Raw genomic sequence first — 13,485 nt, forward strand, 5'->3', positions numbered from 1 at the left:
TCTCTGCTGCCGACTGCAGCAATCTCGCTTAATACTGATTGTTGTTCACATCAGTCACTTAGACACAAAAACATAGGAAAATAAGGTCCAGGTTGAAAAGTAGTTTCTGATGTGTGCCCCTGACTTGCTTGGTTTCCATAGCAACGGCGGCAGAAACTCATGAGCATTAAAATATTTAAAACTGCTCATAAACCTGGTCTCCTTCAGGACTACAGCAACTTACAACAAGTCAGAGGTTAAAGTGAAAAATAGAGCCACACGATCAGACCAGGAAAATTCTTTAATTGACCTCTCCTGTTGTTAAAATGGTTTAAAACAGTAAACAATAAATGCAATGAATGGAAGATGAATGTATTTGTTTTATCAGTTATGCTTACTTATACAAGAATATAAAATTAGAAAAAATGACAACTAAACAAATATTCATATTTTTCACACAATAATAAATCAGCTCACTTTCCTGCACACATAAACCTGTCAAGTCCAAAATGTTTTATGACCAATACTGGGATGAGGATTGACAAATAAGTCAGCGTGAGTTATAGTTGTGGAATTATGTACAGAAATGTTCACATACACCCATTTCCTGTTGTCGTGAGTGCCGGTGCCTAATCATAGCTGCTGACTCATTACAAAACTCAGACTGGGAAAAGGGTCATGCCCATCCAGCCAATGGCCGCTTCACCTGGGTGATCTGATTGGCAGCAGAGATCTACTAACTGCTATTTGGCAGCATGTGCACATGAGTCACACGCACAGGTGTTGTCTGGGAAAGTTACAGAGTGCACTTAATGAGAGAGAGAGAGAGAGAGAGAGAGAGAGAGAGTGAGTGAGGGAAGGTAGGCGGCACAGATGATGTGTGAGAAGTAGTATAACAGTTCATAGGTGCAGAAGTCATCTCATTGGTTAGATTAGAAGCAGCCGCAATCTTTTTGTCAACACTCATGAGGCAAAACAGACATCAGGGGAAGCAGGGGGGAGCGAGTAATGTGAAGCATGCACACTCTGCTAACAGAAACAACAACCATGCTATCTTCAGTGCTTGTAAGTGATTCCTAAATGATGATTGTTCATTTTTATAATGAGGTAACAGACAGAAACGTTTGTGACATCGAATGTCACAAATGAAAAAATGAAAACATGGTCAATGCCATTCATATTCATTCATATATTCAGTAAGCCTGGGTGTTTGGTGTGGTGTATTGCAGGCTGCAGGCAAGCCCCTACATGTGTAATGCTGCATTCAAACCTCCAGTTATTGACACAAATCGATTGAATCAATCCCAGATGGTTAGCCCCATTAGCTTTGTAGTCACACCAGGTAAATGGAAAGTAAGGCTAAATTAGCCATTTTTTTATCATGTTACATATTTGGACTTGTTTGTTTACAAATGAAACCAGATATAAACAGTGTATTGCTCCATTTAATGGATTTTATAAGTGCCTGCGATGGTGGCTTGGCAGCTGTTTTGTGTTTGGTTCAGTGATGTCATGTGGGATTGGTTCAGTGATTTCATGTGGGAGATACCGTCACACTACTATCTTGGAACTCCTTTGTGTGATAGGACATGAACGCAGCATTATTCAACCTACTATTCTTGCAAGTTGCCCATTGACCGTTAATGTCAATGGCAGTTATTTTGAGTTTACACATGTGGTTCTTTTGGCTCTGCCCACTAACTTAACTCGGCCATAGATATTATTTCTGCCTCCACTCTGAAAAACATATCTCTGCAGCAGATAAATATGTGCATATTGCCCTAAAGTTCAATGATAAGCTTTCCTTCATCGTCACTACTGCTGGTGTCTTCTGTGTATTCCAGGCAGCTTTGAACAGGCCGTACTCCACTGGGCGGACAATCTGGCTCGTAGCCACAAAGCTGGCCAGACAAGTAAAAAGAGTGGCATTTGTTGGTAATGTCACTGCTCTGACTCGTGCAGTCAGTTGCTGCTGTATCCTTGGTGTCTTGATAGTCATCAGGTTCTGGGGACGTGAAGGGCTCTGATGACGTTTCCCCTGTCAATCCAGCAGCAGCTTTACTGACTCGAACAGAATAAAAAAAATGGCTGGGGTGAGTGGAGGGTGATGTGTTGACGTCAGGCGAGACACTTGAGCTCACTGCTGGGATGTTGTTAGCTGAGATGCTGCTCTGCTGCTGGTCCTGGTGGGAACATGTTGGTGTTTGCTGAGGGCTGGACTCAATCTGTGAAAGAGCATGTTGTGTTTCTGTTAATGGGGCCTGTGCTCTGATACCTTGACTTGAATCTGATTCACATAAGATCTGTGTTTGTTGGTTATGGAGGATGCTGCTTTCCCAGTGTTGTTGTGAGAAATAGAAGTTGTTCATGTCCAGTGGAGCCTGTGGAGGATTGAAAAGACTCTTCTGACTGCTGCTGGCACAATGATTCAGGTTGTTAGACTTGCTTGGAGCTTGATGAGGGCTCTGTGGAGGGTTCTCAGACATTCCTGAGTGTGTCTGGGAAAGATTATGAAGATGCTGCTCAGATAGCCAAGGGTCTTTAAAGGAATCCACCTTTACCCTTCTGTCTTCTCCCTGTTAAGAGGAAAGAAGAATAGAACAATAATACAGTCATCATCCTCCTGTCCCTGGCTTCCTGCGTAGCTCAAATACCACAATGCCTAGTGTGTCCAGTGAGTTATGAATTGTGATAAAACCATCACAGTGGAGAGTTAAATTGCTTTTGTAACTTTCAATTACACACCATGACGTTTGAAATCCTATGGTGGAGTTCTGCTTCTGTTATAATGGATTGCTGATGTTTTCAACTTTGGCAAAAAGCTCATAAAGCCTCATGATTTATAGCTGACTTGCTACCATGTGTGCTTCTGTGATATAAATTTCTGTTCTGTCGTCTAAATCCTTTTTCTTTTTCTACCACATACTTTTCTGTTGCAGCCCCCCCCACGGACAATTTGCACTACCCTATTGCACCCATACTGTTCTATTTATTTATTTACAAATGTACATACTGTAATTAAACCTATACATAGCCAGATTCTACTGCTCTTCGTATTATTCGTCCTGCACATACACTTTTTCTTACTACTCTTATAATGTTACCACACTGTATATAGCTGTACTATACTGTACATATCTGTCTATATGGTTCATACAGAATATCCGTATTTACTCTGTTTTTCTTATTATATATTCTGCTAATACACTGCATATATCTATATTATTCTTACTACTATTATAATGTCACTGCTACTACATTGCACATATCTGTACATGCTGTTCATACATTGTTCATATTACATAGCCATATTTATTCTGCTCTTATAACACTGCAATATATTTCCTGTCCTGCCTATGCACCACCTGTCTATACTAGGACTCTGATGAAGATGTAACCTTACATCAAAACGTTAGTCACTGTTATGTACCTTAAGAAATAAAACCATCAAGTAAGAAGACATCTGTGTTGCACTGGCAATTTTTTGTTATTTTATACTGTTGTGTCCTGCCTTGGTTACACTGGATTGTTGTGGTCTGCAGAAGCGCAGAGAACTGTCCTTTTTACCTGTCTATACTTTGTGTATCACATTGTACTTTCCTGCTTTTTTTGCACTTCTGGTTAGACGCAAACTGCATTTCGTTGTCTTTGTACTTGTACTCTGCACAATGACAATAAAGTTGAATCTAATCTAATCTAATCTAATTGTGCTGCAAATGTTTAATTTCTTGGTAAAAGTCATTAAAAAATGAAAAACAATTCTGTAACAACAATCACGACTGAAACCTCCCCAGGTCAGGACAGTCTGAATACATCTGGCTGTTCCCCAGGTCAGGACAGTCTGAATACATCGGGCTCAGAGGGATTTGTTGAACGTTTAAGAGTTTAAGAATAATTAAAACAATAAAAGAAGTATTTAGAAAGAATGCCGGATTGGAAAGAATCAGTTTTGGCATTTGTGTGCCATGTCGCTTTAGCATGTGTGTAGTTTAGAGAGGGTTTATGTGTAGTATATATATAGTATATACATGTGAACAAAGTCTCAGTAGTGACGACCCTTTATTTTTTTGTCTGGGCTGTGCAATCATTTGTCAAATGACACCAATGTGTGCAACGTAAATACTGAAACATTCATAGCATGAAGCCAGTGAGCAGTAAATACATTCATTAAATCTCACCTCTGGCTTTGCCATATCAGCTAAACACGTGTATGTGCAGTTTGACTCGGCCTTTTCCCACTGTCCCGGCACCTCGTCCGTCTCAACCTCTCTGTTCTTATCCTCTCCTGCCACCCCTCCACCACCTCGCCCCTCCATGCATTGGACGTTTGTCCTTCCATCCTCTTGGCTCTTCCTGGGCCTGCAGTCTGGATGCCCAGGGGCCTCTCCATGTCCCAGTGTCTGGGCCAGGGGGGGTCCTTCTATAAGCAAACCAAATAAAAAAAAAACAGTTGTTTTCTTTAGGACGGTGAATCCACAATGTTAATGCTAATCATTCACCTGAAAACTGAATGTACAAACTGTAGCTGACTTTGGATAAAAGCAAAACAACAACATAGATCATAGTAAATGACAAAATAATGAATGAAATGTGTTATATTAATAGCAAATCATATCGTCGTGATACACATGGACAAATGTGCTTAGACATGATATGCCATGGAGGCTTTAACAGTAATTGTCTTTATGAAAAATTAATGGGCTCATAGATTGGAAATTGGAATTCCCTTGCTCTGCCAAACTCTTAGGGCACATGGACCTTTCCTCCCCTGTCCACTCCTTACTTTACATGTCATTTAGCTGACGCTATTACCCATAGCAACTTACAATTACTACATATGTCAGAGGGCTCAATGATGTTTTTTGCCCCCAACCGCAGTGGGAATTGAACCTAGTGTCATATCCACTGTGCCATCATCACCCCCACTTTACTATAATTTACTATCATGTGCCTGAACACTAGTGTTGGTGACAAGTCTTTCCAGGACAATTAGAAACGTAGTTTGTTGTTTTGCTTCAGCCAGGAGCAGAATATGAAGCCCACACAAACTCCAGTCATTTAAAGAGTGGGTAAAATGGTGCTCTGTGCTGTGACGGGCATGGAATGAAAAACATGGCAGGACACTACCTTTCTGTGCAAGCCTGTGGACAGCCCACATGTCACAGTAACAAGGACAACAATGGTCGAACCAAAGCCGCATGGACTGTGAGTTTTCACTATGGAGACATGTTTAAATGAACCATGATTTGACTATTTTGTCCATAACTAAAGATTCAGATAGTGATAGTTAAAAGAATTCCACATCAGTTGTGGGTTTTGGTGATTCTGCAGTACACAAAACCAGACAAGGCTTGCACTCTGCAAACCAGTGGTCTTATAATGCCATCTTGTGGTAAAAACTGGTTTGTCTTGAAATGTGCACAGATTCAACTTTGTTAGTAAAAGCAATCCAGAGCAGTCTGTTTTTCAGTATTAGATCAGACACATTCTTGTTGTCTCTGTACTAAACAGTGACCATGAGGTTCATTTGAGGCTGTTCACAACCACACCAGACAAACATTATTTGTAGTCCTTTTACATGTAAATGTAAATGTATTTTTGTATATTTTTTTTTAGCAAATCTTTTACAATTCCTTGGGGCAATGGGGCACAATGAGCTGTGGCCCCCTGTTAACACCTCCATCACCTTCTCCCTGTACACTCTGGGCTAAACACATTCATAGGAAGATGCACCATGTCAACACATTGGGCCTCATTCACCAAACGTTCTTAAGAACTAATGTGTTCTTAAACCCCACTTACGCAGTTTTCACGAAAATTCTGGTATTCACCAATGTTTTCTTATTTGGGATTTGTTCTTAGTAGTGATGGTCAATCTTTATTTTCTGAGCTCACTAGATGGCACTCTCTGTTCAAAGAAAAAGGTTAAAGGAATGGCAATTCAGTGTGTTTATAACGCTTTGTTGAAGAGAGAGCCCCATCTAGTGGGCTCAGAAAAAAAAGGGAAAATGGTTCACGAAGCTTCATTTGGCCATCACTAGTTCTTAGGTAAGAAAAGAACCTACGCACACTCAAGAGCCCTCTTACGCACAATTTAGAACTGACATGTTTGCGCAAAACAAGTAGCTATACCGTTTTCGTCCATTCCAATTTAAAACTTAACATTTCTCTCCATTTTGTAACTTATTATTTTCATTACTTTACACATAATTATACATTTGTTTGTTTGAATAAATACACACTACTGCTCATTTGTAAAGCACTTTGTATTGCCATTGTGTATGAATTGTGCTAGGCCTAGATAAATAAACTTGCCTTGCTTTGCCTTTAATTCACATCAATTATGTTAACGGAGAACCCTGCCTGCTGTTCTAAACTTTGGTGGATTTCTGAGGACTATGGTTAACTGCTCCTCAGATCTCTGCAGGGTAAATCCAGACAGCTAGCTAGACTATCTGTCCAATCTGAGTTTTCTGTTGCATGACTAAAACTACTTTTGAACATATACATGTTCAACCAAAACAAGTTCCTTCCCGAGGCTATTTTGCAGAGGCACGGTGGCTCCGGCCAGCGCCTAGCGCCGCCCAAGATGATTGTGATTGGTTTAAAAATATACCAATAAACCAGAGCATGTTTATCTCCCATCCCGGAATGCTGTGTGGACTAGCCAGACCCTCCTCCGCAGTGCTGTGGAGGAAGGTCTGGCAAAGGGAGACTAACACAATATAAACTTCAGGCTTCAGGGGACCTTGGCAGTCGGTTGCCCTGTGTAAACTGTATGGTTAGGGTCATTGTCCTAGAATCGGGGGACTATAAGACACAAAGTGTTCACCTAAAGTGGATGTGAACACTATCAAACGCCCTGAAATCAGCTATTACCCTCATAGTCATTGTTTACATTTAAATCCAATGTGCTTGACTACAAAGCCTAATCAATGACAACTTTTCACACTGTACAGTATATCATTCAGCTCACATACCACATGAATACTTCATATACTTAAAATAGTCACATAATTACCTGCAGGAGCGCTCTGAATACTTGTAAGCACAGCTGTGATGTCTTTGGGTCCTTCTAAACTGATGTTAGAAGACACTGAAATAAAGTGAGCAAGTTGTTTTTCTGAGTGGGCTGAACTGTTTAAATCCTGTAATTCACTTGGAGTCATTTCCTGGGAACCCTCTGAAGGTCCCACCCTGTCACATCCCATGTTTGCATGTTTCATTGAAATGAATGCCTCTGATAATGTTGATTCCACTGAATTACTGCCATAGATGGTTGCTTGTGAGTTCAACTGTCTTGAAGCTTTGCATTTATTGATGGAAATTGAAGAAACTGACCCAGAGAGTTCATCAGCACCTGCAGCACCGGAGGCCTGACTGAGGCCGACCTGCAGAGGGGGTTGGGTTTCTCCACTTTCTAACCTGCTGCTTCCGTATGCAAAGGCTTCGCCCGTGGATTTCATTGTGCCTACATTACATGAAGCTGCTTGATTTTTAAAGTGAGAGAGAGAGGTCCCGCTGAGCTTGTGTTGGCCAGAGAGTGTTTGAAAGGTCAATCCACCTTGGCTGACCCTTCTGTCCCGCAAAAGCTGCTCCTCAGCACAACGGTTCAGAGAAAGGGCATGTTCCTCCTCTGAAGTGTGGCTCCTTCCTGACTTTACACCTTTGAGTGAAGCAGAAGTTGACATTATATTGCCCGTAGAGCTCTGAGTCACAGTGAACTTGTTTACATGAGCGTATTGGTGTGGGCGTAGCGACGAGCCTAGTGCTTCAGGAGGTGTAGATTGAGCTGATACTGTAGCCTGAGTGGAAATACGGTCTTTAGTCAGGGGGAGATTTGGCTCTGCCCTCCCAATTTGTGCAGACAGTGGAGGTTTTTTGTGTGTGGGTAAGGACTCACTTTGGTACCTCTGCTGTTGATGTCCTTGCTGGTGATGGTCCCTTCCATCATTGCTACTTTCCATGGTGACAGAGCTTTGAGCTTTATTCGGGATCACTTCAGAGGCCACTGCTTTCACATCCCTTCTCTGTGAGAGGGTGCTACCTGCTTGCCTCTCGATTTGGGGTTCCATGAGAGCCAGCTGCTCGTCAGATATGATTTGGAGGCAGATCTGGAGGTCTGCTGTGTGAACATGAAACACGTTCTGAGCATCCGGCTGCATGTGGTTATACGGTACAATGTGACAAGGAACGACCGGAGTGTTTGAGCTGCCGTATGCACTGTTTATAGGGCTCAACTGGTCTGATGCTGGCGATTGTGTGTGTGACAGAGGAGGGTTAGGGTTAGTTAGACCTTGTGAGAAAGCTGTAATGTCAGCACCAGATGACTTACTGTTTGCTGTGGTTACGGCAGGTGTTGCAGGGATGTTCGAGGGTGCATCAGGTCTGGGTAACTGCATAGGCGCTGAGCTCCGTGCAGATTTAAGAGTGTGTATTAAAGTGCTGCATAATCCTGCCTGATCATTTTGTAGGCAGGATGTGGTTATTGTGTTTGCTGCAAATTGCCTGTGCTCTACAGCATTTGGACTTAGTCTTGATGTTTTAGCCTGACACATAGTTGTGGCTGTGCAAGGCAAGAAGAGCTGGTCTTGTGTGGAGCTAAAAGCATTTGTCTTTTTGATATCACAAGTCTGCATCAACGGTGAGGTGACAGACGTTTTGAGCGAGAGTGAGGTTTGCTCAGTGTGAGAAGATGACAGAGCAGAGGTGAAAGTTCCCGTTGGTTTATCCACAACATGCGGTGAAGTATTTGAATCAGGTTCAGCAGCATTAGGTAACCTGAGCTGGTACTTGGGTAGGAAGCTGGCCTTGGCAGGGGAGGGTGTGGAAGTGGCTGGCGAGGTGCTAACAGATGGTGTATTTGCATTGATTATGCATGTTGGGAAGAGAGCTGCTTTTAACTGGGTATGTTTTTGAAGGTTGATATAACTGAGATTTGTGTCCTGCTGAGGCGCAATGCCAGCGACAGAGGGAAGGGGATGAGTTGGTGTGTTTGGGTCGGTTTTAATCTCCAGAGGGCAAATTATTTTGTCATCAGTTTTCTGTTTTTTCCTGTCGGAGGGAATATGGGCTCCACGGAGCTGCAAGGTGGAGTCAGTATGTTTTTCTTCATCGATCATTCTCCCAGGTTCTGCTCTGCTCATGCTGTCTGTTTGGTGGCTAACCGATGATCCAATTGAAGATAATGGCAGTATTGACAAAGACAGGTTTCTCTGGAGAGGAGTCTTGAGAGAGCTGCATGATGTCGGAAGCTGGCTGGTTATTAGATTCAAATCCCCAGCAGGGACCAGAGATAGTTTGGCAGGAGGGCAGCCTGGATGACACAGAGTTGCACTGCTGCTGTTGAGGGTGATTGTTGATCCTGTTGTTGTTACTGTCTCCTTATTAAATTTTGGCAGGCCCTGAACAACCTCATGCTCTGGGTTTGTCAAACATTTCCTACCTTTGATAACACTGTCATCACCACCTTTCTCAGCACTGTACAGCTTCTTAAATGTCCCTCCCCCGTACATGTACCACTTGTTGTAGGCAAACTTCTGTGCTTTCTTCCTCCGGAACTTTCTGTTGCTTGGCTCTCCGCAAATGTCACCACCATCCCCATCGCAGCTGAGACTGCTGGTGCACGCCTCCTCCACAGATGAATTCACGAAGAGACCGTCTGTTGCGTGGTTGCCGTCTACGGCCGTCTGCCGGACCAGTGGGCGATGGGTGGATGAATGCTGGTTTACAGGCTTGATTGAGAAACCTGTTGGATTGATGTGGCCGGAGCTTTCCCTCCGCACAAGTGTTACATAATCCCTGTTATGGGAGGAGGTTGGGCAGCTCCTCTCAGGCTGCAGGAGGGTGACGCTGAAAGGCAGGGAGTTGCTGCGGGTCAGGGGAGCATGCTCCATGGTGTTGGATTGCTGAGTGGGCACAGAGCTGTAGAACTCATGCTTCCTGTTTCTTTGTAACCCAAAATTGGGAGTCTTACTGATCCTCATATCAAAGTGAAAGGAGTCCTTGTACGTATACGGCATGGGGAGGTCAATGCTACCCTGCTTTGACAGAACTGTCTTCCGTGGCCTTACATTCTCCAGCTGTTTGTCCTCCACGACAGCTGTATTTTCTGAAATTAGCTTAGATATGCGCTCTTCCAGTGTCTTCTGCTCCTGCTCCCTTGCAGTGTATTTGGGTTCCTGTCCATCCTGGCCTGGGGCCAAAGGGGTTTCTGTGCTGGGGGTTTCTTCAAGATGCTCCTTAGTGGACTCGGTGAGGGAATCCATACTGTGGTCAGGTAAAACGCTGCCAGGGCTCGGATAGTGCTCACTGCTCTCACTGAAGCCTGAGTCTGTGCTCTCGTGGCTCTGGGATTTTCTTCGGGATTCGGAGCTCTCCCACTGCTTGGAGAACAGAGTGGCTTCTTGTCTTTGAAGGGGAAGATGTCGACTGGTAGTCAGCGGAGGGTTTTCATTTCCCAGCCTCTGTTTTTCTCCTTCTCTTTCATTTGCTTCTGTTATCTGACCCGCAGGGGTCATCACATTCTGTTCACTGACAGAACGTTGTGTCTTTACAGGGTAGACGTTTGCAGCACTGGCTGGACAGGTGATCTCAGCAGCAGGTAGTGTGGCATCCTTTTCCATGCTGCCGGACTTCTCGCTGCGCTCATCTAGAGACAAATTGGAGCTGGACATGTTGTCTACGCTGCTCTGCTCCGATTCAGACGAGAGGCGGGCATGAGCTTGAGTACGCTTATGTTTGTAGAGGTTGCTCTGAGTCTTGAAGGAAACTCCGCAAGTGGTGCAGGGGTAAGGCCGCTCCCCAGTGTGGCAGCGCAGATGCTTCTCCAGCACACTGGGCTTCATACAGTCCCGTCCACAGTGAGGACACATGTGCTTTCCTGCCGACTTGGGTCTGGGTGCAGCAGCAGCTGGCAGACTCAATCCCAGCTGAGACTGCAGTCCTCCGGCAATATGAAGTGTCAGAAAGGGAAGCGTCTCCTTGGAGTAAAGTGGAGGCATGGCCAGATGCAGTGTGGCCGGCTCCCGGGCAGCTGCAGGCTGTGCTGTGTGGATGTAAAGAGCCGTCAGTGGGGCCTGGACCTCCATCCTTTTCTCTGTCTGCGCTGCGACGGAGCTGATGTGCACTGGAACACTCGCCAATCCTGGCCTGCCAGTCTCCATGGTAACCCCGCTGCTGTCGTGATGCACCAGTGCCAGGTCTCTAATTACCTGTAAGATAAGAACAGTTTGCATTAGACCTCAGATCAAACAGGGCAGATCCATCTATTTAGAGACAATATTTTGCTATTGCACCGGTGGAAGAATAACAGAATAAAAGGAGCATAGCAACGGATAAATGAACGAAAGCAGTAAATGATATGACAGATATGCTGTACTCTTTAGGACAGATGGCTAATATAGAAATTACTCCAGTCTGGATTCTGCATGGTGATACAATCCAGGGAGACATGGTTTGCAATGATGTCCACAATCCTGCAGCACCAAAATAAAAACACATCTATATCTGAGTGATACCATTTTAAGATATTTTTTTGTAAGCAGCCAGTGGAAATATATGAGACACAAACGTGGATAGCAAGGTCTATATACAGGAGGGAATGGAGGAGAGTGACTCACATCAAGAGAGGGATGAGGGAGTGAGATCAGAGGCTTTTATATACTCAAATGAAATGTGTCTGCTGACATTAGCGGTTGTTCTGTCTCCAGTCCGCACCAATTAAATGGCATTCCCTTGATGTTCACAGTAGCATGTGGCAGCTTTGTCTCCTGACAGACAGTCATATTTGTGGAGTAATCTGATCAGAGGGTAAAGCCACCTACATGAAAAGATAAATAGCTTCATATCAGGTCAAGCAAATTTCATTTCCTGTTGCCGTCATGCTGCTTCTACATGTATGATGACTTTGCATAATTCACCCACAGAGGTAAACTTTGCATGAGGAGCAGGCTTTTTTAGTTGTACAGCTTTAGAACACCCACGTTAGATATGTTTCACTGAGGAAAGTTCATATTTGAGTGAAAACAAGAAGCGCTGTGTGAGTGTAGTGTAATTTTAAACATGATTTACTTGGAACTTAGATCTACCCTCTTACTGTAATGTGCTTTCATTTCCTTTCAGCTATGTAAATATGTCACATTGTTACACATGCTGCAACTTTATAAAGACATTCAACTGTAGTGTGGACCTTTGAAGTATTCAGAGGGATGTTTTACTCAACAAACACATGTAGTCAGTTATGTACAAGGGTGTCCTGGAATTGATTTAAAAAGATGTCCAACTGTCCTGAAAAAAGGTTTTTAAGCATCAACATTATCTGCTCTGTTAATCTGATTTCCAACTTCTGTTCTGACGGCGGAATGTTTGAAAAGAGGAACTATCTGATGGTGTTGCCATCACTGTGTGGAGGTAAGAATAACAAACCGAGACATAACGGAAAACTGTAAAAAAAAAAAAAAAAAAAAAAAAAAAAAAGACAAGAAAAAGAAAATCATGCAAAAGTCACTCACCTTTTGTACTTTGCACTTCAATCAGCAACAGTCGTCCAGCTTGGTCTTCTGCAGGGAACAGCCCCATCCTCAGGGTTCCTGCTGCTGTCAATCTCTCCTGTCATCCAAGGCCGTGTGTTCCAGTCTGATTGTCTCTCACAGCTCTTTCACGTGAACGGTTTCTTGTTGAGGAAGCGGAAGAAATGCAAATGAGAAAAAAAAAAAAAAAGAAGAAAAAAAAGATGTACTATGAAAGTGGTGAGGCAGAGAGGAGGAGAGTGAGGGCTGGCTGGGTGGGTGTGTAGCTCTCCAACAAAGACTTCCGGAGGACAAGTTGAAAACATAGATTACACAGAGTGAAAGAGCACAGAGGCCCTGAGCACACATGGAAGGATTTAAAGCTAACACAAAGTGTTGTGCAGAAGGGAAAGCGACTGTTTGGCAGAGGAAGTGCAGTCACAGAGGCGAGCTTACCTTCAACAGTCACGTTGGCCTACTGACTTTACAATCAACAGTTTGAGGCAGTACCGGACTTCTAGCCCACTTATAAACCTGCGCACCCACCTACCTTCTTCCTCCTACACACTGTGTTTCATACACCCACAAAGACAAGGGTGCAGCGAAGCTAATGCTGCTGTGGCTGCTTTGCTGCACGTGCAATGCTCTCACTTTCTCAGGCAGAGAGCAAATGGATGAGTTGTGAGTGGATGGAGTGAATCTCCCACCTCCAACCACTGCCCCCTTACAGTATGTTTCATTTTTGCAGGGTTACACCAGTTCACACCGCACACGCTTATATAGTAGTACAGTTGCCCTTTTCTGAAAAACAGTGTCTCATTTCTTGGCTGCATTTGCTGTTGCTGGATTTAAACAGCAAAATAGTGAATTTAAAAAGCAGAATACAGATTGCGATTGCTCCGTTTCAAACTCAGGAATTGGAAAAATCCTGAGGAATGATGTGTTATTTGTGGCAGCAGTTTCCTTCAACTACATGATTAAACCAGCGAACAAAATG

General features: G+C 43.7%; 1 protein-coding gene across 5 annotated transcripts; it reads right to left on the reverse strand.

Annotated features, from left to right (window-relative positions):
* Nucleotides 1–261: 261 nt before the first annotated feature.
* Nucleotides 262–13,268, reverse strand: znf831 (zinc finger protein 831). Of its 5 annotated transcripts, none has more exons than XM_028576712.1 (5): nt 12,945–13,268; nt 12,492–12,652; nt 7,001–11,800; nt 4,158–4,399; nt 262–2,555 (listed from the first exon to the last, which is right to left on the reverse strand). In XM_028576712.1, exons 3-5 carry the CDS (start codon nt 11,214–11,216, stop codon nt 1,761–1,763), a joined length of 5,253 nt encoding a protein of 1,750 aa, XP_028432513.1. In that variant the 5' UTR covers nt 11,217–11,800; nt 12,492–12,652; nt 12,945–13,268; the 3' UTR covers nt 262–1,760. The 5 variants fall into 5 exon arrangements, with proteins under 5 accessions (XP_028432513.1, XP_028432515.1, XP_028432517.1 ...); XM_028576714.1 differs by having other exon boundaries at nt 7,001–11,192; nt 11,601–11,800; nt 12,492–13,268; XM_028576716.1 differs by having other exon boundaries at nt 7,001–8,104; nt 8,315–11,800; nt 12,492–13,268.
* Nucleotides 13,269–13,485: the final 217 nt, after the last annotated feature.

The sequence above is a fragment of the Perca flavescens genome, chromosome 4 (assembly GCF_004354835.1).
Source record: "Perca flavescens isolate YP-PL-M2 chromosome 4, PFLA_1.0, whole genome shotgun sequence".
In the NCBI taxonomy this organism is placed as follows: Eukaryota; Metazoa; Chordata; class Actinopteri; order Perciformes; family Percidae; genus Perca; species Perca flavescens.